Genomic DNA, 26,190 nt, shown 5'->3' with positions numbered 1-26,190 from the left:
TTCCACTTACCACTGTGCAATAGCTAAGATAAATTCCTGCAGGCTCCATGGGGTCTCGATTTATATTGATTATTCACAGTACAGCCATACCTCATGTTACGTCCGCTTCATGTTACGTTCTTTCAGGTTACGTCCCGTGGCGATCTGGAAGTACCAGAAAGGGTTACTTCCGGGTTTCGCCACTCGCGCATGCGCAGATGCACAAAATGACGTCATGCGCATGCACAGAAGCGGCGGATCACTACCCATGTCTGTGCAGACGCACCACTGCGTGGTGCGTTCTTTTCATGTTGCAAATGAGCTTCTGGAACGGATCCCGTTTGCAGCCAGAGGTACCACTCTAGTGAAGTAATTTCCCTTCCACATCAGTCACAGCAGCAAACAGGGCCAACTTACCCATTGGCGGTAGGGGTAGGGAGAAACCAAATGCCAGGCTCTCAGGGGCACCAGCCTGAGAGTCTGGGGCCAAGATTTGGAGTCCAGTGATGAAGAGCCAGGCCAGCCGACAGCCGCTGCCGAGTGGCATAGAGCCCATCAGAACGCCGCAGGCTTTTCTGCTGCGGGCACTGAGGCCGCCGGCCGGCTCCACCCTCCTGCGCGCCTGGGATTGGCAGACCGTCGAAAGGCCCGCCCAGCACACGCATGCTGTTCACACGAGGCATGCAGCTTCCCTCCCAAGCCTCTGCAGGGATTGCTCTCCACCTGTAGCGGCATGGGAGAGTGTTGCATTGTTGTTGTTGTTGTTGTTATTGTTGTTATTGTTGTTGTTTTTGTTTAGTCATTTAGTCATGTCCGACTCTTCGTGACCCCATGGACCAGAACACGCCAGGCACTCCTGTCTTCCACTGCCTCCCGCAGTTGGGTCAGACTCATGTTGGTAGCTTCGAGAACACTGTCCAACCATCTCATCCTCTGTCGTCCCCTTCTTCTTGTGCCCTCCATCTTTCCCAACATCAGGGTCTTTTCCAGGGAGTCTTCTCTTCTCATGAGGTGGCCAAAGTATTGGAGCCTCAGCTTCACGATCTGTCCTTCCAGTGAGCACTCAGGGCTGATTTCCTTAAGAATGGAAAAGTTTGATCATCTTGCAGTCCATGGGACTCTCAAGAGTCTCCTCCAGCACCATAATTCAAAAGCATCCATTCTTCGGCGATCAGCCTTCTTTATGGTCCAGCTCTCACTTCCACACATCACTACTGGGAAAACCATAGCTTGAACTATACGGATTTTGTGGCAAGGTGATGTCTCTGCTTTTTAAGATGTTCTCTTGGTTGTGTGCCTCCCCCCAAACAACTCTGAGCTGCCCCCCTAATAGACGCTCAACAACTTTGGCCTCCCCCCCAAAAAAAAAATTGGGGGCACCGGGCAGTTTTTTGCACTCTGGCGCCGCATATGCTAAAGGCATATGGAGAAATGATCTTAACACTTTGAACTGAAGCAGACCTTGCATGGATGTGACTTGAATCTGTACCGTAAAGTATTTCCCAAGCCCATTTTGATGCCATGTGTACGACTGCATGCAAGACTTAACATCTGTACATGCATTCCTCCCAGAAGACGACACTTGGTTGCTCTTTTTTATTTTTATTTTTAAAATAAAGTTTGTTTGGTTTTTAAAATTTTTATTTTTTACCAACAATCAAAACACAAACAGTGAACCACCCCCCAGGCGGCTGATACACTGGGTATACATAATAATAGCATAGTCAAAACAACCATGTGTACAATTTTATATACGTTAACACTCCTCCCTCCACAAGGTTTATTTAGCTTTTAACATTTTAATTACCCCAAATTGTTCACACCTACCCAAATAATTCAATATCTTCTCAAACCAATCCTCACTGACTTTAATCCCTTTCATTCTGTGTATCTTCACAGTTAGATATTCTAAAATTATAATATTATTCAGTTTTTTCCCTCCATTGGTTCACCCCTAACTCTTCTGCATTTTTCCAGTTACTCGCTATAACCTGTCTGGCTGCAGTTACCATCCATTTTGCCCATTTACATTCCTCTTTTGTTTTTAACTCGGTGCTACTCAGACTAATAAGAACCATTAATTTAGATATTCCCACTTTCCTACCAAAACAATTAAATTTGTAATGAAAATTGTAAAAAATTCTTGCAGGCTCTTTGCTGCTCTGCATATTTTCGGTGGAGATTGGATAAGAACTTGCTGCGGACTCCAGTCTGCTACACCCAGAGCCAATTACCTGTTGCTTTTGGGGACATAGAATCACAGAATCATAGAGTTGGAAGAGACCCCAAGGGCCATCGAGTCCAACCCCCTGCCAAGCAGGAAAGACCATCAGAGCACTCCTGACATATGGTTGTCAAGCCTCTGCTTAAAGACCTCCAAAGTAGGAGACTCCACCACACTCCTTGGCAGCAAATTCCACTGTCAAACAGCTCTTACTGTCAGGAAGTTCTTCCTAATGTTTAGGTGGAATCTTCTTTCTTGTAGTTTGGATCCATTGCTCCGTGTCCGCTTCTCTGGAGCAGCAGAAAACAACCTTTCTCCCTCCTCTATGTGCCATCCTTTTATATATTTGAACATGGCTATCATATCACCCCTTAACCTCCTCTTCTCCAGGCTAAACATGCCCAGCTCCCTTAGCCGTTCCTCATAAGGCATCATTTCCAGGCCTTTGACCATTTTGGTTGCCCTCCTCTGGACACGTTCCGGTTTGTCAGTGTCCTTCTTGAATTGTGGTGCCCAGAACTGGACACAATACTCCAGGTGAGGTCTGACCAGAGCAGAATACAGTGGCACTATTACTTCCCTTGATCTAGATGCTATGCTCCTATTGATGCCAAATCACCGTGAATTGGCATAAGAACTTGCTGCGGACTCCAGTCTGCTGCACCCTGAGCCAATTACCTGTTGCTTTTGGGGACATGAATTACCGTGAATCGGCATAAGAACTTGCTGCGGACTCCAGTCTGCTGCACCCTGAGCCTATTACCTGTTGCTTTTGGTGACATGAATCACCGTGAATCGGCACAAAAATTAGGCGTTTTACAAGGTCACCCAGAAACGCTTGTAAAAATATTGAAACTCGTGAATCATTGTCCTCGTAGCGGCATGTCGCTTTGGGTTTAGGAGAGGCCGTTCACCGCAGATGAGCACCAAAGCCTTGACAAAAGGACAGGTATTTGTGAGAGAGGTGTGCCCCTATCCTCTATCTCTCCAGATCACCCTGCCCTCCCAAAAATGTACCCAAAAAAAGGAGTTTTTTCTGGCCTGAGGCCTAGGAAGGTGTGTCGTTTCGAGACAAAACATTTCGAGAGAAACTCAGCCAAGAGCAATACTTTTATTTTTATTCCCAGCGTCTCCCCATCTTGGCCCAAAAGATTGACTAGCGCTTAGGATGGAGTGATTTATTACCGTACAACAAGGCTGGGGAAAACGTGCAGCGAAAAAATATAAAGCACCAGCAGAGTTTGAAGGCCCTGGGGAAATGGAATAAAAAGTCTGCTGTGCTTAAGGCTGCAGTTTTAGTTACACCTGGGAGCATGCTGCATACACCCACGTTGTTATCGTTAATAATAATAATAATAATAATAATAATAATAATAATAATAATAATAATTTATTTATATCCTGCCCTCCCCAGCCGAAGCCAGGCTCAGAGCGGTTAACAACAATAAAAGTAACACAATTTACATAAAATCACAATCAATTAATTGAAATGCATTCTAAAATCAATTCATTCTAAAATCAATTCAGAGTCAAATTAATGGCAACCATTGGGCTAGAGTTCCATGAGGATTACAGAAGGAGGGGGTCAGGCTGTGCCTTGGCCAAAGGCCTGGTGGAACAGCTCTGTCTTGCAGGCCCCGCGGAAAGATGTCAAGTTCCGCAGGGCCCTAGTCTCTTGTGACAGAGCGTTCCACCAGATCAGGGCCACAACCGAAAAGGCCCTGGCTCTGGTTGAGGCCAGCCTAACCTCCCTGTGGCCCGGGACCTCCAAGATGTTTTTGTTTGAAGACTGTAAGGTCCTCCGTGGGACATACCAGGAGAAGTATGTTGTTATTGTTGTTGTAGCTGCTGCTGCTGCTGTTGTTTATTGAATTTATTTATACCTAGCAGTTCGAAAGCACCTCCAGGTGCAAGTAGATAAATAGGGACCGCTTACCAGCGGGAAGGTAAACGGCGTTCCGTGTGCTGCGCTGGCTCACCAGATGCAGCTTGTCACGCTGGCCACGTGACCCGGAAATGTCTGCGGACAGCGCTGGCTCCCAGCCTATAGAGTGAGATGAGCGCACAACCCTAGAGTCTGGCAAGACTGGCCCGTACGGGCAGGGGTACCTTTACCTTTACCTTTGCCCCACCTGGGTGTTGCGTTCATCCCTTCGAGATACTTCTGCCACCAAAAGCGCACCTTTCCTCGCCAAACCCTCATCTCCACATTTCCATCCCTCGAGACTCGTCTACTGTACAAAGTCTCTGTGGGCTCTGATTTTGTACGAAACTGACCCAACTGCATTCACCACCTGGAATAATAATCTTAATGGGCCAATATTTTCAGAATATCGCCTCTACTCAGCATTAACGAGGCTGCATTAATAGAGTGTCTCATTTCAGGGGCCGAAACTTAGCATTTGCAAATTTCTTCTTGCAAAACGTGCCTTGGGTTTCGAGGAATTCAAATCTGCTTTTATTTATTTATTGTGATTGCACAATATCTAGCTTGGTTTGACGAAGAAGCACAGAAACAGCTTTCGCAAAATGAAAGACTTTTACTTTTCTCTCCTGAAATGTCAGGCGAAACCCTAAATATAGATCAATCAATCAGTAACAATACATAGCTGCAAGTACTGGGGCAATCATTTTTAATGGTATCGGTGCAATTTTACATACCAAGCAAAACGAAATTGCATTGATTTGACCAAAATAGGCCAAAGTCATGCTACCAGTTTTTCGCACCCCTCATTTGGGGAAGTGGAAAGGTGAAAAATTCACCGGTATCAATAACCCTCACCACAAATGGCTTTTGCACCGTCAGAAGCCCAAGACCCCAGCAGACAAGAAGGTGCGTCAGAGATATAGCTGTCAATGTTTTCCTTTTTTTAAGGGAAATTCCCTTATTCCGAATAGGATTCCTCACAAGAAAAGGGAAAAGTTGACAGCTATCGTCAGAGAGGACTGTCTGCCCAGATTTCCAGCACTGAGCTCCAGGTAACCCTTCAGGTCTACTTCTGTCCCAGATCAAGCCTGCTGTCCTTTTTACTTTTCTTTTTTTCTGACTGACACCTCTCTGTTCCCTCTTGTTCGCTCCTGGGCATGTCCCTAGAAGAACTGGGTGGAGGATGGAGGAGGTGTGGCCGCAAACAAAGGCATATCTTCTTCTCATCGACTGAGAGAGCCCCTTCTCCTTGACAGCACAGCTGAGCGCAGGAGAGGAAAAGGGCTGTGGCCAGGTATATAATAAGGTCCCAGCAGAGCCCGGCAGGGACTGGGAACGGGCGCAGAGGAGCCGCCTGGGAGTGTTCAGAAGCCCTCCAGAGTTTGCCTGCAAGGATGAAAGCATTCCTGCCTGTTGCGCTGGCCTTCCTGGCATCCTTAAAACTTGGTAAGATTCAATTCTATCTCGGGGTGTTGCCGGTGGCTTGGCTGTGAAACTGGAATGATTGTGTGAAGGAAAGAGAAGCTGAACCCTGCCCTCAAGGAGGTGTGGTGGCCGGCTATGGCCACCCAAGGACTGAGAATCTGGAGCTGTACTCTGTACAATCTCAGAGGTGCTCTGCAATTTCTTAAATGGCGTTTCCGTGCGCTGCTCTGGTTTCACCAGAAGCGGCTTAGTCATGCTGGCCACATCACCCAGAAGCTGTACGCCGGCTCCCTCAGCCAGTAAAGCAAGATGAGCACCGCAACCCCAGAGTCGTTTGCGACTGGAACTAATTGTCAGGGGTCCCTTTACCTTTACGATTTCTTAGAAATCGTGGAATTGTAGAATTGGAAGGGAACCAACGGGTCTTCTAGCCCAGGGGTTAGCAACCTTTTTGAGCAGGGGGCCGGTCCACCGTTCCTCAGACCATGTGGTGGGCCAGACTATATTTTGGGGAAAAAATAATGAACAAATTCCTATGCCCCACAAATAACCCAGAGATGCATTTTAAATAAAAGGACACGTTCTACTCATTTGAAAACATGCTGATTTCCAGACCGTCCATGGGCTGTATTGAGAAAACAATTGGGCCACATCCAGCCCACGGGCCTTATGTTGCCTACCCCTGTTCTAGCCTAATAATACTAATACTAATACTAATACTAATACTAATACTAATACTAATACTACTACTACTAATAATAATAATAAATTTTATTTATACCCCGCCTTCCCCGGCCAGAGCCGGGCTCAAGGCGGCTAACACCAGTAAAATTACAATAAAAACATAAGGGGGGGGGACCAATTTAAAATACAGGTTAAAATGCAATTTAAAATGCAGCCCAAGCACCGTCGATGCTGAAATCACAACTAAGGTGGGAGGGGTGGGTTGGTTAGTGGTTTTGTCCCGTCCTTGTTTTCATTATGTATTTTGTGTTTTTTATCTTGTATTTCTGTTGATGTGTTGTATATCTGAGATCTACAGATATACAAATAATATTAATAATAATAACAACAATAGAATTGATAGGGCTCAACCTTTTTTGTGAAGCTGTGGGGTCCTCATAAGTAAGTACTTGATTGGCTTCTGTGACAGAGGAATTAACGGAATTAATTATTAGTAATAATAAGAACTTTCAGTCTGTGATTTGACAGAGGGGAAGAACATGGGGTTGTAGCTGGTGTTAGTGCTACTCAGAGTAGACCCATTGGCATTAATGGACGTGATCCACCTGGAATTATTACTTTCAGTGGTTCTACTCTGAGTAAGCCTCCATGGCATGAACCCATGTTTTCTTGGTGCTTGATGTCTCAGCATGAAAGACAAAGGAAAGCTTCAACTTACGACTCATGAATTAGGGCTCACTAGATAGATCTGTCCAGGACGCAGGTGGCGCTGCAATCTAAGCCACTGAGCCTCTTGGGCTTCGCTTCCTGATCGGAAGGTCAGCAGTTCGAATCCCTGCGATGGAGTGAGTTCCCGTTGCTCTGCCCCAGCTCCTGCCAACCTAGCAGTTCGAAAGCACACCAGTGCAAGTAGATAAATAGATACCACTGTGGTGGGAAAGTAAATGGCATTTCTGTGTGCTCTGGCTTACATCATAGTGTTCTTTTGCACAAGAAGTGGTTTAGTCCTGCTGGCCACATCACCTGGAAAGCTGTCTGTGGACAAACGCCAGTTCCCTCGGCCTGAAAGCGAGATGAGCGCCGCAACACCACAGTCACCTTTGACTGGACTTAACCATCCAGGGTTCCTTTACCTTTACCTAGATCAGCCTTTCTCAACCTTGGGTCCCCAGATGTTTTGGGACTACAACTCCCATCATCCCTAGCTAGCAAGGCCAGAGTTCAGGGATGATGGGAGTTGTAGTCCAACAACATCTGGGGACCCAAGGTTGAGAAACACTGACCTAGATAGATCTATAGATCAGTGGTTGAGCAGCTGCTTTAAATGCAGAAATTCCTGGGTTCATTCCCCTGCATTTCTAGGGAACAGGAACCTTCCTGAAACCATGGAGAGCAGCTGCCAGCCAGTGTAGGAACTACCAAGCTTGATGGAGCAATGTGGTTTGACTCAGTGTATGGCAGTTTCTGACAATCCTTGCAGCGATTTGGCACATTTAATGGCAGACAGAACCAAAGCCCCTCCGCCGGAGGTGAAGACGCAGCTCCATGTCTGGCGCACCAATTCCCTTTCCTCCTCTTACAGGGCTCTGTTTGCAGTGTTATACCTGCAAAGAACCCACCGACCTCAGCAGCTGCCTGACTTTCATCAACTGCTCCGCAGACAGCACACACTGCAAGATAACGGTGCACTCGGTGGATTCAGGTAAGGACGTGGGGACACAACCAAAACCCTGGATCAGCCCTCCGCTAAACAGGGGCACCCTGGTTTCGGACCGCAAATCCCATTTGGCCATTGGTTGCGCCAGCTGTTGCGTGTTGTATCCCAGAACCCTGTGGAGGGGGCGCCAAGTTGGCAAAGGCTGGCCTAAAGTGACCCTTTCCTCTGTTCTTGCATTGGCCTTTTATAGAATCGTAGAGGTGGAAGGGACCTCCAAAGCTCATCTAGCCCAACCCGCTCCAAGCACAGTTAAAGAATCACTTTCATGATTTGCATTCAAAACCACTGGTACTTGGGGTTTCTTCCTTGATCCTGCAGCCATTGGCTGCATGCAAATGATCCACTCTGGGCGGGATCTGTTCATCTCAACAGAAGAGGGCAGTTTCATGAACTGTGTTGCCTCCCTCCACTGAAGGCAGTGGGGTGTAGTGGTTAGAGTGTCGGACTGGGACCTGGGAGGCGGGGGTTCAAATCCCTACTCACTGGGTGACCTTGGGCCTTGTCTCTCGGCTTAGCCTACCTTGGAGGAGAGTTGTGATATAAATGTAATGATGTTCATTACGACACTGGTTAAATAAGAAATCAAGACGGCAAACCTTTTATAAAAGAAATGGAAAATGGTTTATTGAATATTTACCAAAAAAAGCCACCTATAAACAGATAAGATCATTGGCAGGATTACTGTAACATAACAGTTATTATATTATATATATATTATATATAATATATTATATATACTGTATATATAACAGTTATTATATAGTTAAAGCAGATGAATAAACCATCAAATTAAGTTAATTTGGATATGCGGAAAATATTAAAAATAAATTTAAGGAACCGCAGAAAGAAGGAAGTCAAGTTCTAAAATGTTAAAATTGAAATGTCTAAAACTGAAAATCATAAATATAAAAAAATTATGAGACTGGAGCACTACAGGAGCTCGTAACAGGGGTGTAAGAAGCTCTAAGTGATTAATTAATCTATATATTTTAAGCCCACTTGCGATTTGCACCCCCTATTATTCAAGCGAGGCACACATGGCCTTGGCAACTGAGCCAGCGCGCACCTGGGATGCTTCCGCCAATGCACCCTTATCTCGGTCTTTCTCTGCCTCCCCATTCCCAAGGGAGTGTCACCATCCCAAACTGTGGTACGCATTGCATTCCAAGGTTGCAGAGAGATTTCTAGCCATCAGGAGTGCATCTCCTGTTTATTAGCTCCTGTTTATTAGCTGACCTTGGATAGGTCATCCAGGACATTTGGCAAGCCGTCGGCTAAACAAAGAACAGCCTCCCAACATCCCTAACAATAGGAACCAGGATATTTCATAAAATCACAGAATTGTAGAGTTGGAAGGGAACACATGGGTCATCCAGCCCAACCCTCTGCAGTGCAGGGATATTTTTGCCCAACGTGAGTCTCGAACCCATGTCCCTGAGATTGAGAGTCTCATGCTCTACTGACTGAGCTACCTTGCTTTGAAGAACAAAGCAGCATCGCTGAAAAGCCTCCCTTCTCCACCTTCTCTCATTCTCCCTCCAGGATACCCCTTTTTCGGAAACATCACCGTCACCAAATCCTGCGCCAAAAACTGCGTGCCTTCGGAGCCAGATGGGATCGGTGAAACTCGCCCGGCCTACTGTTGTGACACCGACCTCTGCAACGTTGGCTCCGGGCAACAGGCCAGAGCCGCAATCTCCGCCACGGCTTTTATAGCTACCCTCGCTTTCGGCCTCCTGTGGACCAGACTGTAAGGCTTCAGGAAGAGGGCGGGTAGATTTTGGAGGAACATCACCCAGGAAACAGAAGAGGGGAAGGAGAAAAAAAAACCTTGGCCATATAATCTAGAGCAGGAAAACTTCAGCAATTTCCAGGCTGTTTCCAAAGGTTTGTTGCCGTTCTCCCTTCAAACGGACATCAAGGGGTCAAGAAAACTTCGGGGAAATAATTGCACAAGAGAGTGGATATCAGGGCTGTATAATCACCACCCAGCACACCTTCAGCCTGTAAACTGCTTAGCAGTTAAAAACGCTAAAAATTATTTTAAGGCCTACCCTACCCTTGTTGCAAAGATGGGCCAGATCAGGATTGCAAAACCATTTTGCATGCCTAGAGTGCTAGATGTCCTTAGCAATAAATAAACAAGGGTGGTGATATGGATATAAATTTGCTTCCTCCCTAACCAAGATTTAAATGTCAATGGAAGGAAACGACCTTTTGCAATCTGATTTCTGGAAGAGAAGGATTTCTGAAATAGGTTGTGACAGGGACGCTCCAGGTGTCCCTGAAAAGACATGGAAAAATTGTTTTACAGGGTGGGATTGAGATGGCAGGACCCCTGAACCGCAAGTGGGGGCTGAGCGCCTCAAGTACAGCGTAAGAGGGATGACTCGGGAGAAGGGCGGTGCTTGAAAACTGAGACCGGTTTGCGAATAAATAAATATCTTTCTGCTCCTACAGCACTTGCCCCTTTCTTGTTGCAATGCTGTCAGCATTTGTAAACCGATGTTTTAGCCTACCTTATTTGTTAGAATTGGCTGTTTTAGGGATTTAAATAAAAGTGTTTTTTAAAGAATCCCGTCTGTCGATCACATTATGTTCTGTATCCATCGTCACACACACACACAACGCATTCAACATTCAAACATATTACTTAATGTAACCTCTCCACTGAGAAGATGGAGCTATTGATATAACAAGGTCTTGATTTTGGTCATTAACATTGTTAAAGAAAGGGGGCCAGGTTTCTTCATTTCATTTCAATTCTTATATTTCCATGCAAACCTTATAGAGGCACAATTACTATTCCGTTTATGAAATCCTGTGTTTCAGAAACATGACTTTTCTTCCCCAGTCTTCAACAGGAGTGCTTTAGTAATACTTATAATTCTAGTTGTTTTAACCTGCTGTTCAGCGACTCTTGTCTCCCTGCTCTTATTCTGGCTTGTTCTAATAATTATTGTATCTTGTAAATTGTTGTATTTTTAGCTATTTTTAAACTGCTATTTTATGCTGCTTTTCACTCAAACGAATCACAAAGCAGCTTACATACAGTGAATGATAACATCGTAGCACATCACAATCACAACATAAATAATATAAAACAATTAACAAATCATCAGTAAAACAATGACAAGAATCATCAGTATTTATTTTTATTATTTGTTTGTTGAATTTATATACCTCCCTGTACCCAGGCGTCTCAGGGCGGTTCACAGAAAAGATTGCAATATATAAAATAAGAATAAAAACAATAACCCAATAACATTCCCCCAAAAAGAGCCACATTTTAAAAGGGTATAGGATGTCAATCAGGTCAACCAAAGGCCTGGTTAAAAAGGAACGCTTTTGCCTGGAGCCTAAAGGTGTATAATGAAGGTGCCAGGCGAACTTCCCTGGGGAGAGCATTCCACAGACAGGGAGCCACCACAGAGAAGGCCCTGCTCTTGTGTTGCCACCCTCCGGACCTCTTGAGGAGGAGGCACATGAAGAAGGGCCTCAGAAGATGATCTCAGGGTTAAGAACTTTAAAGCATTAAGACCAGAAGGTGGAAAACATGAAAATAACGAGAAGAGGCAGGACTGAAGATTTGGAGATATGCTTCAGAGGTCCAGACTATGGGGATTCCCGAAAAATCAATAATTACAATTTGGATTACAATTTAGTCTTTTTTTAATTTTAGTTTCTTGTTTTTAATTTGATTATGATGTGGATATGTTGATTGGCTGTTTTTATTGGAAATTCAATAAAAATGATTTTTTTAAAAAAGAGATGATCTCAGGGTCTGGGTAGTAAAACAATCACCTTCTATTAACAACATACGTAATAATAATAAAAAAGGCTAAACAGCAGAACCACAAGAAAAGGCATATGATAAATTTCACATATTATAAAATTCCTGGAAGGTGTCTCTTTGCGTGGCATTTAACTGTTGAAAAAATAAAAATAATGATTTTGCAGAGAGCTGGCGGCGCGCAAGGGGGAGCTGTCCAGCAAGGCTCGTGCAAGCGAGCAAGCAGCATCATCGTTACATAAGGCCGGCCGAGGAAGACGCTGAACCTGCGCAGGAAGCCGGAGAGGCGGCTCCGCGCGCAATGGAAGAGGAGGGCGGAAGACGGCAGAAGGAAGAGGAGGAGGAGCCCCGCCGGTGACCTTCGCTCCCCGGCGCCGGCTTTGCAAGACGGCTGCAAGCGCAGCTTCCCGCGCGCGCGTCAAGGGGTCCTCTGCAAGCACCGCCTCGACGGCGCGCCCAGCTCTTCCCTTTGCGCCATGGCGGAGCTGGCGTGGGCTCTGGGGGCCTTGGCCGCCCTGTTCGCCCTGCTGGACGGCTGGTACCTGCTGCGGGTGCCCGTGACGCTGCTGTACGCGCGCTGGGCGCTGCCCACGGTGTGGGACTTGCTGGAGGAGCAGAGCTTCGCCAGCCGGGTGCTGCCGTCGGACCTGGACTGCCTGGTGCACATGAACAACGCGCGCTACCCACGCGAGGCGGACCTGGCGCGCCTGGCGCACCTCACCCGCTGCGGGCTGCTGCGCACCGTCCGGGGCTTAGGCGCGCACACGGTGCTGGCCGCCTCGACGTGCCGCTACCGCCGCTCGCTGCACCTGCTCGAGCGCTTCGACGTGCGCACCAGGCTGCTGGGCTGGGACGCGCGCGCCTTCGTCCTGGAGCAGCGCTTCGTGCGCGCACGGGACGGCTTCGTGTGCGCCGTGCTCCACGTCCGGCTGCACGTGGTGGGGGCCAGCCCCGCGCAAGCCGTCGAGATCCTCTGCCGCAGGAAGGTGAGTCGGAACCGGGCGGGGGAATGAGCTTAGCCCGGATTTGGGTTCTGGGGGGGGGCAGCCAAAGTTGCTGAGCTTCTTTTGGGGTTGGGGCAGAACCTCAGGTAAAGGTAGAGGGACCCCGGACCATTAGGTCCAGTCACGGAGGACTCTGGGGTTGCGGTGCTCATCTCGCTTTATTGGCCGAGGGAGCCGGCGTACAGCGACTAAGCCGCTTCTGGCAAACCAGAGCAGCGCACGGAAACGCTGTTTACCTTCCCGCCAGAGTGGTACCTATTTATCTACTTGCAGTGGTGTGCTTTCGAACTTCTAGGTTGGCAGGAGCTGGAACCGAGCAACGGGAGCTCACCCCATCGCAGGGATTCGAACCGCCGACCTGCTGTCCCGCGTCCCTGAACCTCAGATAATGGGGTGCTTTTCAGTGATATTTGTGGATCTGCCCCCCAAACAAAATCCTGCAAACCCCGCTCCAAAAAAGAAAAAGAAATCCTGGCTACGTCCAAGGGCTAGGGCAGGCCGAGTGGGTGCAAAATTGTTCTTCAGATCCTAATAATTCACTAAACCTAAACATTTAGCACCGTTATTTGTTTGTTTGTTTGTCTTATTGAATTTATATACCACCCTTTCCCCCCAGGGGTCTCAGGGCAGTTCACAGAATAAGATCAAGATATAAAACCATAAAATACCTAATAAAAATAAAAACAACAACCCATTAGCACTCCCCCATTAAAAAACACACACATTTTAAAAAGGCAAAGGATGTAAATCGGATCAACCAAAGGCCTGGTTAGAAAGGAATGTTTTGCCTAAGGCCTAAAGGTGTATAATGAGGGTGTCAGGTGAACTTCCCTGGAGAGAGCATTCCACAGGCAGGGAGCCACTGCAGAGAAGGCCCCGTTCTCATGTTGCCACCCTCTGGACCTCTTGAGGAGGAGGCACATGAAGAAGGGCCCCAGAAGATGATCTCAGGGTCTGGGTATGTTATTACGGAAAGAGGCGGTCCTTGAGGTATTGCGGTCCTGAGTCATTTAAGGCTTTACAGGTCAAAACCAGCACTTTGAATTGGGCCCGGAAACTAATTGGTAGCCAGTGCAGTCGGACCAGGATCAGTGTAATATGCTCAAACCGTCTTGCCAGTCCGGTGAGCAACCCAGCTGCTGAATTCTGCACCAGCTGAAGTTTCCAAACTGTCTTCAGAGGCAGCCCTACGTAGAATGCCTTGCAGTAGTTCTGCCACAGTATTTCCACTGTTTCATTTGTTTCTTATATTGAATTATACCGTATTGCAATTTGGGATTCTGTGGAGTGCAAACTGCAATACGATACAGTGCAATCTATAAGAAATGGAAGTGTGATTAGAAATCGTACAACATCTGGAGCAGTGCATTACAATGGTAGGGAAATCAGCAGATTCCTAATTTCTTAAGCTCCTCCGCTTGGTCTCTGCTTTGGTGCACCTGAAGAAGTATATTGCAGGCCCCTAGAAATTCACTATTCAGGAAGACTTGGGGAATAGTAGGCCGGTTGGAATGGTTTTTACAGCCCCTCCAGGTGTCCCTATTTTCCAGGGACAGTCCTGGATTTACAGAAGCTGTCCCAGTTCCTGATCTGATCCCAGAATGCCCTGCTTTTCCTTAGGATGTCCCTATTTTCATCAGAGAAAATATTGGAGGGTATGGAATTATGCAACCCTTGAGCCAAGGAGAAAACAATACAATCTATAAAGGCAGCCCTGTTCAGGGAAGTTATATAAAAACATAAGAAAACATTAAAAATTAAATACATTGGGAGCCACCCAGAGTGGCTCGTCAGAGGCGGGCGGGTTATAAATAATAAAATTATTATTATTATTATGGAATAGGATGTCCCAATTTTCATCAGATAAATGTTGGACGGTACTTTTCTATGATTCAGAAGATCCCTTTGAGGTGACAAATTTTGGGCTCCCACAGAGCACCATATTACGAAAGATTACCACTTTGGGCGGCTTCCAACTTAACATAAAAACATAATGTTATTATTTATTATTATTTATTAAATTTGTACACTGCCCTATGCCTGCAGGTCTCAGGTGCAGTTCACAGGATAAAAGCACAGTATAAAAACACAAAATACATAAAATAAAAGCAGCCTGATAACACTCCCCTTCCCCAACACATTTAACAAGGGGCCTTGGATGACAGTTGACCAAAGGCCTGGTTAAAGGTGAATGCTTTTGCATGGCGCCTGGCTTAATTATTCTATAAAGCTATACAGATGTTTTCTAAAGATTGTAGAGTTACTTATATCCTTGGCTGAGGGAGTCACATAACTCCACTGCTTTTTTCTGGTGGGACGCAGGGTTACGTGTACCCCTAAACATTTTGTGAATCGTAAGTTTGGCCTCATTGAGAGGCAGTATTTCAATATGAGTAGGAAAATGAGAGTACCCCTAAACATTTTTTTTAGGGGGGGAAGCACTGCATAACTCCATAACCTCTGACATATCCTGCCCAGGGTTGTAAAGACTGCGGAGAGAATAATTGGGTGCACTCTTCCCACCTTGGATCAAATTTACGCTTCCAGGTGCCATAAGAAAGCTGCAGAGATAGCGCAGGATAGTGCGCACCCCGGAAATGATCTCTTTCAGCTTCTGCCTTCTGGAAGATGGTACAGGGTTATAAAGACCAGGACTAGCCGCCTGAGAAACAGTTTCTACCCAAATGCGATTTTGGTTTTAAAAGCAGTGTAAGGTAGTCTCTGTGGGAGTCTATTGTATTTAATTATGGGGTATCAGAGTTTTTAGGGGGCTAATCAGGCTGGGATAGCAGGCTTGTTGGTTTTTGAATGTCTGATGTAGATTTTTTTCAATTTCGTTGTTCTGTATGGGACAACGACAATAAACGTTATCGTATTGTATCATATCTCCGATAAAGATCGGGACATCCTATGGAAAAATGGGACGTTCTGGGATCAAATAAAAAACCGGGATGGCTTCTGTAAATCCGTAACTGTCCCTGGCAGATAGGGTCTGCCCAAGAACATCTGCAGGTAGGGCCCAGCAGCTCAATAACCCCTGCATCCTATTCTCCTGGCGGAGGGAAGTCTGCAAGCTGGTTCCCACTCTCTTGTTTGCAGAAACCAGCAATCTCAGACATTTATTGTCTCAAACGATGCAAGGGAGAGCATTGCCATCAAACCTGCCTTTGTACAATAGAATCTTGGATTCTGGGTCTCCAAACGCTGGACTGTTTGGCTTAATGTGGGGCTCAAACCCACAACCCAGAGATTAAGAGTTTCGCGCTGGGTGACATAGAGCTGCCTCTTGGCCTAACCCACCTCACAGGGTTGTTGTGGGGATTGAAAGGAAGGGTGGGAGAACAACATACGCCTAGGTTGGGCATGACATCCACTCTGGGGCGGCTTCCAGCATGTACGGAAATGTCAAACGTGAGAAATGGTGTCTTCTAAAAGTCGCGTAGTCCTTTATCTCCTTGACATCTGACGGGAGGGTGTTCCACAGGGAGGCGCCACTACTGAGAAGGCCCTCCCCCCCCAAAAAAAAGCACAATCAAACTGAACTATTTTGGCATAAATCATAATAAGAAGATCACAAATAAAGATGCAGAAAATTTATAACGGTAACAGAAGCAACCGCACACCCCAGTTGTTGTTGTTTAGTCATTCATGCTGGTCGCTTCGAGATCACTGTCCAACCATCTCGTCCTCTGTCGTCCCCATCTCCTTGTGCCCTCAGTCTTTCCCAACATCAGGGTCTTTTCCAGGGAGTCTTCTCTTCTCATGAGGTGGCCAAAGTCTTGGAGCCTCAGCTTCAGGACCTGTCCTTCCAGTGAGCACTCAGGGCTGGTTTCCTTCAATTACAGCAAAAGGCGGCCATCATAGGTAGCTGCCTGGGCCCAGCCACTGTAGAGGAATCAGCACAGAGTGTTTCCATAGTTTTATCTATGGAACTCCCTGCCACAAGAGACAATGCTGGCCACCGGCTTTTAAAAGAGGGCTAGACAAATCCACACAGAAGAATTCTTCTTATGTCCCCATGCATGTTGAATTGTCTGAGGAGATGGAAACTTTAAATTAGACAGTCCGTATTTCCGCCCTGGCTAAGCTGAATTCGCTGGCACATGCCTTTCGAATTGGTGGCATGCGATTTCCATAGATTAACCAGACTTTTGAGTGAAGGAGTAACCTCCTCTTGTCTGCCCTGAACCTTATTTAATTCCATTTATGACTCCCTTTCCATAAAATATCTGGAGGCAGTTTCGCAATAAAAAGCATCAGCAGTAAAAGACAATTACCCGGTTCCATATATGAAAACAATTAGAACAATTAAGAATGCTTTCATACGTAAAAATAAAAGTTATTTAAAATCCAGTTTGGAAGCCAACCGAGATAAAGGTCTTCCAACATTCAGCTTCGTCGGAAGCAGCAAGGCTTCTGAATACGAGTCGTTGGAAGTCATGGGAGGAGAGAAAATGCTTTTGTGCTTGAATCCTGCTTGCAGATTTCCCTTTGGGGCATGTGATTGGGCAGTGTGAGAACAGGATCATAGAGAGTCCACCACCTTCCAATGGGATGGGTAAAGGTAAAGGGACCCCTGACCATTAGGTCCAGTCGTGGCCGACTCTGGGATTGCGGCACTCATCTCGCTTTACTGGCCGAGGGAGCCGGCGTACAGCTTCCGGGTCATGTGGCCAGCATGACTAAGCCACTTCTGGCGAACCACAGCAGCGCACAGAAACACCGTTTACCTTCCCGCCAGAGTGGTACCTATTTATCTACTTGCACTTTGACATGCTTTCGAACTGCTAGGTTGGCAGGAGCAGGGACTGAGCAATGGGAGCTCAAACCGTCGCAGGGATTCGAACCGCCAACCTTCTGATCGGCAAGTCCTAGGCTCTGTGGTTTAACCCACAGCGCCACCTGCGTCCACAATGGCATGGGTAAAGAGGCCGTAATTATACCCACTATGACAAGCGCAGCTGCGCCATTAGGATCCAAACATGCTAAAATCCTGCTGGCCTTTTTTTAATGTATACAGTCGTATCTTGGAAGTCAAACAGAATATTTATGTATGCAACTACGGCAGCAAGGTTATTGATTGCCAAAAATTGGAAAAGCAGCAGCGTCCCAACTAAAACAGACTGGTTATCTAAAATGATGGAATACTTCCATATTGCCGAACTAACAGGGAGGATAAGAGGAGTTATGGTACAAAAAGTGAATAAGGAGTGGGCTATCTTTAAGGAATACATCAAAATTTGTGTTGAAAAAGTAGAATTTCTGACAGATATTGAGTGAATCCAGAAAAGGATTAGAGTGAAAGGAGAGTAAAGTCAAGATAGAAGAAGAGATAGTTGGGAAAATAAAGTAGCGTAACAAGAACGGCTGGAAGTCAAGTCACTTGGTGGGTGTCTGTGTGGGGTAGGTGTGTAGTATGTTGAAATGTACAGTATAGGTAGGTATTATATAGAGTAATGTAGTAATGTATTATATAGAGTAATGTAGTAATGTTTTATGTTATGAAAATTAGGTAGTGTGTTGTGTATGTGTATTGTGTAAATGTATATGTATGTGTTTTATATGTTAATTTTTTTTAAAAAAAAACTTTAAGGAAGTCGAATAGAATCCATTCCGGAAGTCCGTTCGACTTCCAAAATGTTCGAAAACCAAAGCGCAGCTTCCGATTGGCTGCAGGAGGCTCCCACAGCCAATCAGAAGCCCCGTCGGATGTTTGGATTCCAAAGAACATTCACAAACCGGAACAGCGGCTGATTTTTAATTGGAACATTTTCAGGGAAGCGTGTCCTTGACACCTGATTCCATCAGCATTTATAACGCACGTATTACGTTTTGTGTAACATCTTAGAGGTTTTGATCAGGGGTCGACAAGGCTTACTGGGCAAAGGCCGGATCACTCCCGTGGAGATCCTCCGTGGGCTTGGCCGACGAGCGTGACACCGGAAATTGCTTCTGCGAATGCCCAGACCCTGGAAATTGTGCCTGCGCAGGAGCAATTTTTGGCATCTGGGCATGTGCAGAAGCGATTTCCGGTGCTGCGGACGTGTGTAGATGCGATTTCCAGTGTCTGGGCATTCACAGAAGCGATTTCCGGAGCCGCGTAAGAGAGCCCCCGCGCCACGCTGCAACAGTTTAGTGCAGCACGCGGGGACTCACTGAGCGGGCAGCTCAGGGGCTGCTTCCGGCCCATGGGCCTTAGGTTGCCGACCTGTGTGTGTGTGTGTGTGTGTGTGTGTATTTAAAATAAATACAATTATGAAAAAACAGACGGACAAACAAGTAAACAAACATACAAACAAACAAATAACAGAAGAATCAAACAAACCACCACACTATAAGATACAACAAGATTAATATAACTATCATCATATATACTCCTGGTACTGAAAACAATTATAAAACTTATAGAGAAGAAAATTAAAAATGACTTCCAATTAATCTCACTGTACTTTATCCATTACTTTATACCGCACAGTTACATATTTCTTATATAGTTTCTTTTTACCTCCCTACGAACTTCTATTTATACAATACAGGGACCAGTCTAATTCTGCCAAGATGTTTCCTTTTAGTCCATAGTTTTCTAAAGATTCTTTAAAGATTCTCCAATCCTTATAGACTTTTTGTTTTGGCTGGCTTCTTACTCTTCCTTTTGCTTTCGCTAGCTGCAGATATTCTACCATTAGGATCTGCCAATCTTCCATGTTTTTCCAATTTCTTGCTGCTAAAATTCTGGCCGCCGTTATTCCATACATGAAAAATGTTCTTTTGCTGACCTCTGCTTTTGATGATGAAGCATTGCGTAAACCCTGTATAATTAAAGATTAAAATTCCGCCACCCGTGAATGCCTTTCACCTAGAAAGCTAGCATGTCAGGGACAAACCGTGAGCTCCCTGATATCACCATGAGCAGAAAAGCAGAATACATAGGAGAAGACAAACAATCACCAGTAGTTAACAAATGAGCCAGCTATGTAATTTACAGAGCTTCTGGCAAGGAGAAATTGCATTAATAAGGCTCTTGGAAGATGCTCAGGGGAGAATACCATTGCATCACTCTTATGCGCATGTCCCTGTTCTACCCATATGTGAGTTGCTGTGTCCCAGTGGATTAACAGGAATCTGCAACATAGGATTATAGAAACAGCAAACAGTCTTTGTTGTTGTTGTTTAGTCGTTTAGTCATGTCTGACTCTTCATGACCCCCTGGACCAGAGCACGCCAGGCCCTCCTGTCTTCCACTGCCTCCCGCAGTTTGGTCAAACTCATGTTAGCAGCTTCGAGAACATTGTCCCACCATCTCGTCCTCTGCCATCCCCTTCTCCTTGTGCCCTCCATCTTTCCCAACATCAGGGTCTTTTCCAGGGAGTCTTCTCTTCTCATGAGGTGGCCAAAGTCTTGGAGCCTCAGCTTCAGGATCTGTCCTTCCAGTGAGCACTCAGGGCTGATCTCCTTCAGAATGGAGAGGTTTGATCTTCTTGCAGTCCATGGGACTCTCAAGAGTCTCCTCCAGCGCCAGAATTCAAAGCACCCATTCTTTGGCGATCAGCCTTCTTTATGGTCCAGCTCTCACTTCCATACATCACTACTGGGAAAACCATAGCTTTAACTATACAGACCTTTGTTGGCAAGGTGATGTCTCTACATTTTAAGATGCTGTCTAGGTTTGTCATCGCTTTTCTCCCAAGAAGCAGGCGTCTTTTAATTTCGTGGCTGGTGTCACCAAACAGTCTAACTACACCATAAAGACTTAACAGGCAGGGTGGATTTGATTTCAATCAAATCAATTTAAATCACGATTTAGATCAAGATTTGAAACACTAGTCAGTAAGGCTTGATTTAAATCACTAGTCAGTAAGATTTTATTTTATTTTTTCCCCAGAAAGACTCATTCTTGCTGGTGTAATCTTAATATTTAACAACCCGATGAAGGTTTCAATTTTTGGAATAATAAACTTTCAGAGTAGTTTTTACAGTAATATCAAAAATTACTGATTTGGTTATACTATAAGAAATACGTAGACAGATAATTATGAAATTATTGTTAGGTTTAATAAGTTAACTGTTTATATTTGGGCAACTTTTCTGCTGTACTTTATTGGAAGGAGAAAAATAATCATTTCCTTAATAACAATTTAAAAAAATTATTTAACTAAAGCAATAACATAGCATCCATGTTTGTTAACTGATGCAGTTAAACAATTAATTAAAAAAAAACTTAGACTGAGTTTTACCATACACATGAAAAACTTAAAACAACCCTTGTTTCCTGATGAATAGCCTTTGGACTATAATGTAACTTAAATAGAAAACGATCTTTAGAAAGATTTTTCCTCCGAAAGCATTTTATTTTAAAAATCTGATTTAAAGAATAATAATTTAAAAATTAATTATTATTTTTTAAATCATTGATTTTTATCCACCCTGTTACCAGGTTTCTTGTTGTTTAGTCGTGTCCGACTCTTCGTGACCCCCTGGACCAGAGCACACCAGGCCCTCCTGTCTTCCGCTGCCTCCCGCAGTTTGGCCAAACTCATGCTGGTAGCTTCGAGAACACTGTCCCACCATTTCGTCCTCTGTCGTCCCCTTCTCCTTGTGCCCTCCATCTTTCCCAACATCAGGGTCTTTTCCAGGGAGTCTTCTCTTCTCATGAGGTGGCCAAAGTATTGGAGCCTCGGCTTCAGGATCTGTCCTTCCAGTGAGCACTCAGGGCTGATTTCCTTAAGAATGGATAGGGTTGATCTTCTTGCAGTCCATGGGGCTCTCAAGAGTCTCCTCCAGCACCATAATTCAAAAGCATCCATTCTTCGGCGATCAGCCTTCTTTATGGTCCAGCTCTCACCGCCATACTTAAAATGTTGGTGGACTCAAGCCTGCCTTGGCAGTTTCTTGAAGTGATCTCTTAGCTGGCAGGTATATAAGAGAGGAAATCTTGAGCGGAAATTCCCTTATTCCGAATAGGATTCCTCGCAAGAAAAGGGAAAAGTTGACAGCTATGAATTCTCATTGTACTGTTTATACTTTCGTTTTTTCCACACAGTTTTATATTCTTTAATATTGTTCCCGTCTATTCCACAAACGGTATTTGTTGTGTTTACAAGTATCACTCAAGTTCTGCTAATATGGTGTGGTTGGTACAATATGATCTTACATAATCCTTAAATATTCTCCATTCTCCAAATATTTTCTGGTTCAATACTCCTCTAACTCTTCCCGTCAGTTTTGCTAGTTGTAAATATTCTAACATGAGTATCTGCCAATCTGTAATTGTCGTTACTGTTTTGTTTTTCCACTTCCTTGCCACAAGAATTCTTGCTTCTGTGGGGGCATACACGAACAGCGGTCTTATGTCTTTCTTAATTTCTAATGGTAAAATGCCTAAAAGAAAGATCTTGGGGGGGAGGGGGTTAAAGGTAAGTCTGAATAATTTCTTAAATTCATTATAGATATTATCCCAGAATTCCCTAATGATTGCACAAGTCCACCATGTCTGGTACTATGACTCCACATCTATTTTACATCTCCAACAAATCGGTGGCCCTCTTTTATGCATTTTCTCTAGTTTCAAGGAGGTAAATTCACAGCACGCTATAACCTTAGGGAGATCATGAAGATGTTATATACCGTATTTTTTTGCACCATAACACTCACTTTTTTCCTCCTAGAAAGTAAGGGGAAATGTCTGTGCGTCTTATGGAGGGAATGCCTACGGATGGCAGGGGGATCTTCTGCAGTCGTGAGCAGAGGATCCATGGTTCCCCTTCCTTCCCTCCTCCGTGGCTCGCTTTGAAACAGCAAAGTGGGAGAAGAGCCGCTGAGCGGGGAGGAGAGAGGGACAGAGAGCCTGCTTGCTTTAAAGGAGCAAAGCAGGAGTGTAAGCGGTTCAAGAACTTTAAGCGGCTCCTGTCCAGTTGTCTCCTTTAAAGCAAGCAGGCTCTCTGTCCCTCTCTCCTCCCCACTCAGCTCGCTAAATAGCATTATTAGCAGCATCCTTCTCCACACACCACACACGTGCTCCTTGTCCCTTGAGTGCTTTTCCTTCCCTCCCCACTTAAAACGTGGTTACAAAGCACGGATCCACATGGATCCTCAGGATTTTTGCACTGGGTAACCCCAAATTCACCATCAGGTCACATAGCATGTCCATGGCTACATCTTGCACCAAAAAAATCACGCACCCACTGTTGCCTGGGGCCGCAGTGGTGCAAAACCATGGTTACAAAGCATGGATCCACATGGATCCTCAGGATTTTTGCATTGGGCTACTCCAAACTCACTGTCAGATCACATGTCTGTGGCCACAGCATGAACCACAAAAATCATACATCCACTGTTTCGTTTAGAATATTTTTTTTCTTGTTTTCCTCCTCTAAAAACTACGTGCATGTTATGGTCTGGTGCGTGTTATAGAGTGAAAAATACAGTATATGGCATAATTTCCCCTTCTTTCTCTGCTCTTATAGGTGGAGTCTCCTGAGCTTCCTGAGGAAATACTACACTGGTTGAAATACAATGAAGTCAACAGCCAAAAGTTACGGGCAGAGAGCGATTTGCAGGAAAACAACAAGGAAGAGTAATGGGATACCTCAAACCCGTTATGACCTCAGTGCGGGATCCTTCCTTCGGAATTGCTGAGGATTATTAAGACTCCCCTTTTCAGCTACCGTGAGAAATATAAAGTTCTTGCACCGCAGCAACAACAAAGCCAGCCAATTTGATAGTCAGCCCCAAAGGATTGGGGCCACGCGGAGCAGTCTTATGGTTCCACCCTGTCGGCAGCCATACACAGGGAAATAAGGTCACGCCAACCCAACTGTAGTATAGCACTGGATTTAGTCGCGATCCTGTCCTTATCCACTGGGCATTACTTGAGAACAGGAATGCCGTCCCCCTGTTCTTAACCTGTTCTTGTTTACGAAAGCCAGCCTTGATAGCTCTGTGGTGACCATCACAGCCCAGAAAACTTAGGAGAGATGTGTTTTGGGTCTATGAAAGGGGAACCCAGTTGACTTTTTGATTTGAGATCACCACAGATCCAGGGCTCTGCAGAAACCAAAGTATAAACGGGCAACCTAAGTCTTGCGGGGAAGCCTGGGTTGTCGTCTGCTTACAAACTGGAGCCAGTGAGGTTGCTCTCCAGATGTTGTTCAACTAAAGCACACCTCGTTGGCCAGGCTGATGAGGGTTGGAGTCCACAACATCTGCAGAGCATCATTTTGGCTATCCCGATCTACTGTGACGAATCTGCTGCCATTGCTCATTCGCACACGGCTGGCTTCATGCAAATGCTTGAAATCGGAGGTGGGGTACCTGTGGTCCTCCAGATGTTCCTGGGACTACATCTCCCATCATCCCAGGCCATCGGCCACTTTGGCTGGGGCGGATGGAAGTTGGAACTCCAAACAAGATCTGGAAGGCCACAGGTTCCACATCCCTCCAGTGTTTAATGGAAACAGGTGTACATCCATCAGAGTCCAGGTGGACCACACAAGACCTTCAACTCTTTCTGCTGGAAGGTCTTGTAGGCCTCCTAGCAGAAAGAGTTGTGCCAGGCAGGCCCCACCCGTGGCCAGCTGATTTTCCTTGAAGTGGGGGACATTCCAGTATTAGGACTTGGCTCAGACTTCCTCAAACTCGGCCCTCCAGATTTTTTTTGGCCTACAACTCCCATGATCCCTAGCTAGCAGGACCAGTGGTCAGGGATGATGGGAATTGTAGTCTCAGAACATCTGGAGGGCCAAGGTTGAGGAAGCCTGGCTTAGCTGAAAGGGGATTCCGTGTAGCACATCCGATTCCCACAGCCTTGCATGAGCTAGCACCAGTTTAATACAGCAGAGACAATCAGGGTTTGATGTTCACAGCACCAAATTTACAAAACAGGCACAGACTTATTTCATTCTACATGGTTCTTCTGTTCCAGAGAGATTCCCCCCCCCCCCGTACTTCTGGTGAACCAGGAGGAAACCAGCGTGGTTTAAAATAGCTTTGAGGAAAAATTGTTGTATGTTCTTTATTGTTACTGTATTTAATTATTCGGTGCCGAAGATTGATTGGTGGTTTTCAAAAGGGGTTGTTTTTTAAAAAAGTTAATCCAGTGGAATAGAAAGATCAACCATTTTGCACAGAAGGGAATCAGCACTGTCTTCAAGTCTTATTTATTTAACTTATTTTCTTTTGCACTGATACGTTGCTTTTTTCCGTTTGAGGCAGTTTGCAGTCTTGAAGCGAGAGCTTGCAGCCCGCCAGAGGGAGGAAAACAGAGAGGAACATGATAAAAATTGGGTACCAGTTCCCGCACAATTTAATCAATTCCGTACTGACCACAGAGGGAGCCAGGTTTGGGAGGAAAGGGGTGAAATTGCAGTTGTACCAGTCTCACCTGCATAGGTTATGTGGGCAGGTGAAAGTTAGGCATCAAGTTACACCAAGGATGGCTAATGTCGTTGCCCTGCAGATATTGCGCTATAACTCCCCATCACTCCTGACCAGCCGCCATGTTGGCTGGGGGCTGATGGGAGTTTGGAGCAATGCCAGGGGACACAGTTTGGTACAGCTGAGTTAGAAAATACAACTTCAGGCATGTTCTCCCAAGCATATCTTCAATTGACTTGCGAATGACCTGAGATCTCCCCACAAAAAAGTATTCCATTTTAAAAAATGTTCCTTGCCAGTCCCCCTCCTACTGTGGTAACTTCAACGAACCGTGGTAAATTTTTCATGTAACGTAAATGCAGCTAAATAAATATGGGCTGGTGCTACCGTGTTTGTCTTCTTTGTTCCTATTTTGGGGGGTTTCCGGGGCTAATGTGACCATGTTTCACCCATTTGCACAATGCGCCTTTTTGGTTCTCATCAGGTTTGTGGAGTTAAACTATGGAACTCCCTCCCACAGGATGCAGTGATGAGGCCCCCAGCGTGGGTGGCTTTAAAAGAGGATTGGAATGAATCTGGAGTGGAGTCCAACCTTGTACAGTGGTACCTCAGGTTAGATACTCTGGGCGGCTTCCAACAAAATATTAAAATACAGTAATGCACCAAACATTAAAAGCTTCCCTAAACAGGGCTGCCTTCAGATGTCTTCTAAAAGTCTGGAACTTGTTTTGCTCTTTGACATCTGGTGGGAGGGCGTTCCACAGGGTGGGTGCCACTACCGAGAAGGCCCTCTGCCTGATTCTTGTAACTTGGCTTCTTGTAGTGAGGGAACCGCCAGAAGGCCCTTGGAGCTGGACCTCAGTGTCCGGGCAGAACGATGGGGGTAGAGACGCTCCCCCCCCCCACCAGGTGCACGGCATGGCCGCCGCTCCGGGCGCCGGTGAAGCTAGCTTCGCCACTGTACGGAATTCGCAACCATAGGATAGCTTGGGTGGCTTTAGAAGGGAAATAGACCATTTGTGGCAATAGATGGAAAGGAGACTGCTTTGAGACTCAAGTGGTGAG

The 26,190-nt window shown here is 45.6% G+C and overlaps 2 protein-coding genes across 2 annotated transcripts; both read left to right on the top strand.

Moving 5' to 3' along the window:
* The first annotated feature begins 5,386 nt into the window (after positions 1–5,386).
* LOC310713214 (ly6/PLAUR domain-containing protein 2-like) lies at positions 5,387–9,768 on the top strand. Its single transcript, XM_083517104.1, has 3 exons — positions 5,387–5,576; positions 7,822–7,941; positions 9,499–9,768. The coding sequence occupies exons 1-3, from the start codon at positions 5,525–5,527 to the stop codon at positions 9,708–9,710; spliced, it is 384 nt and encodes a 127-aa protein (XP_083373230.1). The 5' UTR covers positions 5,387–5,524; the 3' UTR covers positions 9,711–9,768.
* A 2,171-nt stretch (positions 9,769–11,939) lies between these two features.
* On the top strand, positions 11,940–25,511 carry THEM6 (thioesterase superfamily member 6). The gene is made up of 2 exons (XM_083517065.1): positions 11,940–12,735; positions 23,217–25,511. Exons 1-2 carry the CDS (start codon positions 12,226–12,228, stop codon positions 23,328–23,330), a joined length of 624 nt encoding a protein of 207 aa, XP_083373191.1. The 5' UTR covers positions 11,940–12,225; the 3' UTR covers positions 23,331–25,511.
* The last annotated feature ends 679 nt before the right edge of the window (positions 25,512–26,190 follow it).

This window comes from Podarcis liolepis, assembly GCF_965112155.1.
Source record: "Podarcis liolepis genome assembly, chromosome: 8".
In the NCBI taxonomy this organism is placed as follows: domain Eukaryota; kingdom Metazoa; phylum Chordata; class Lepidosauria; order Squamata; family Lacertidae; genus Podarcis; species Podarcis liolepis.
Note: the sequence above shows the minus strand (reverse complement) of the source record. Positions and strands in the feature narration are given on the sequence as shown.

Bases quoted from the DNA above. Each gene is read 5' to 3' on its own strand.
- LOC310713214 (XM_083517104.1), top strand. From the start codon at position 5,525: ATGAAAGCATTCCTGCCTGTTGCGCTGGCCTTCCTGGCATCCTTAAAA. The intron at 5,577-7,821 runs GTAAGATTCAAT...CTCCTCTTACAG, and splicing joins CCTGGCATCCTTAAAACTTG to GGCTCTGTTTGCAGTGTTAT. The intron at 7,942-9,498 runs GTAAGGACGTGG...TTCTCCCTCCAG, and splicing joins GGTGCACTCGGTGGATTCAG to GATACCCCTTTTTCGGAAAC.
- THEM6 (XM_083517065.1), top strand. From the start codon at position 12,226: ATGGCGGAGCTGGCGTGGGCTCTGGGGGCCTTGGCCGCCCTGTTCGCC. The intron at 12,736-23,216 runs GTGAGTCGGAAC...CTGCTCTTATAG, and splicing joins AGATCCTCTGCCGCAGGAAG to GTGGAGTCTCCTGAGCTTCC.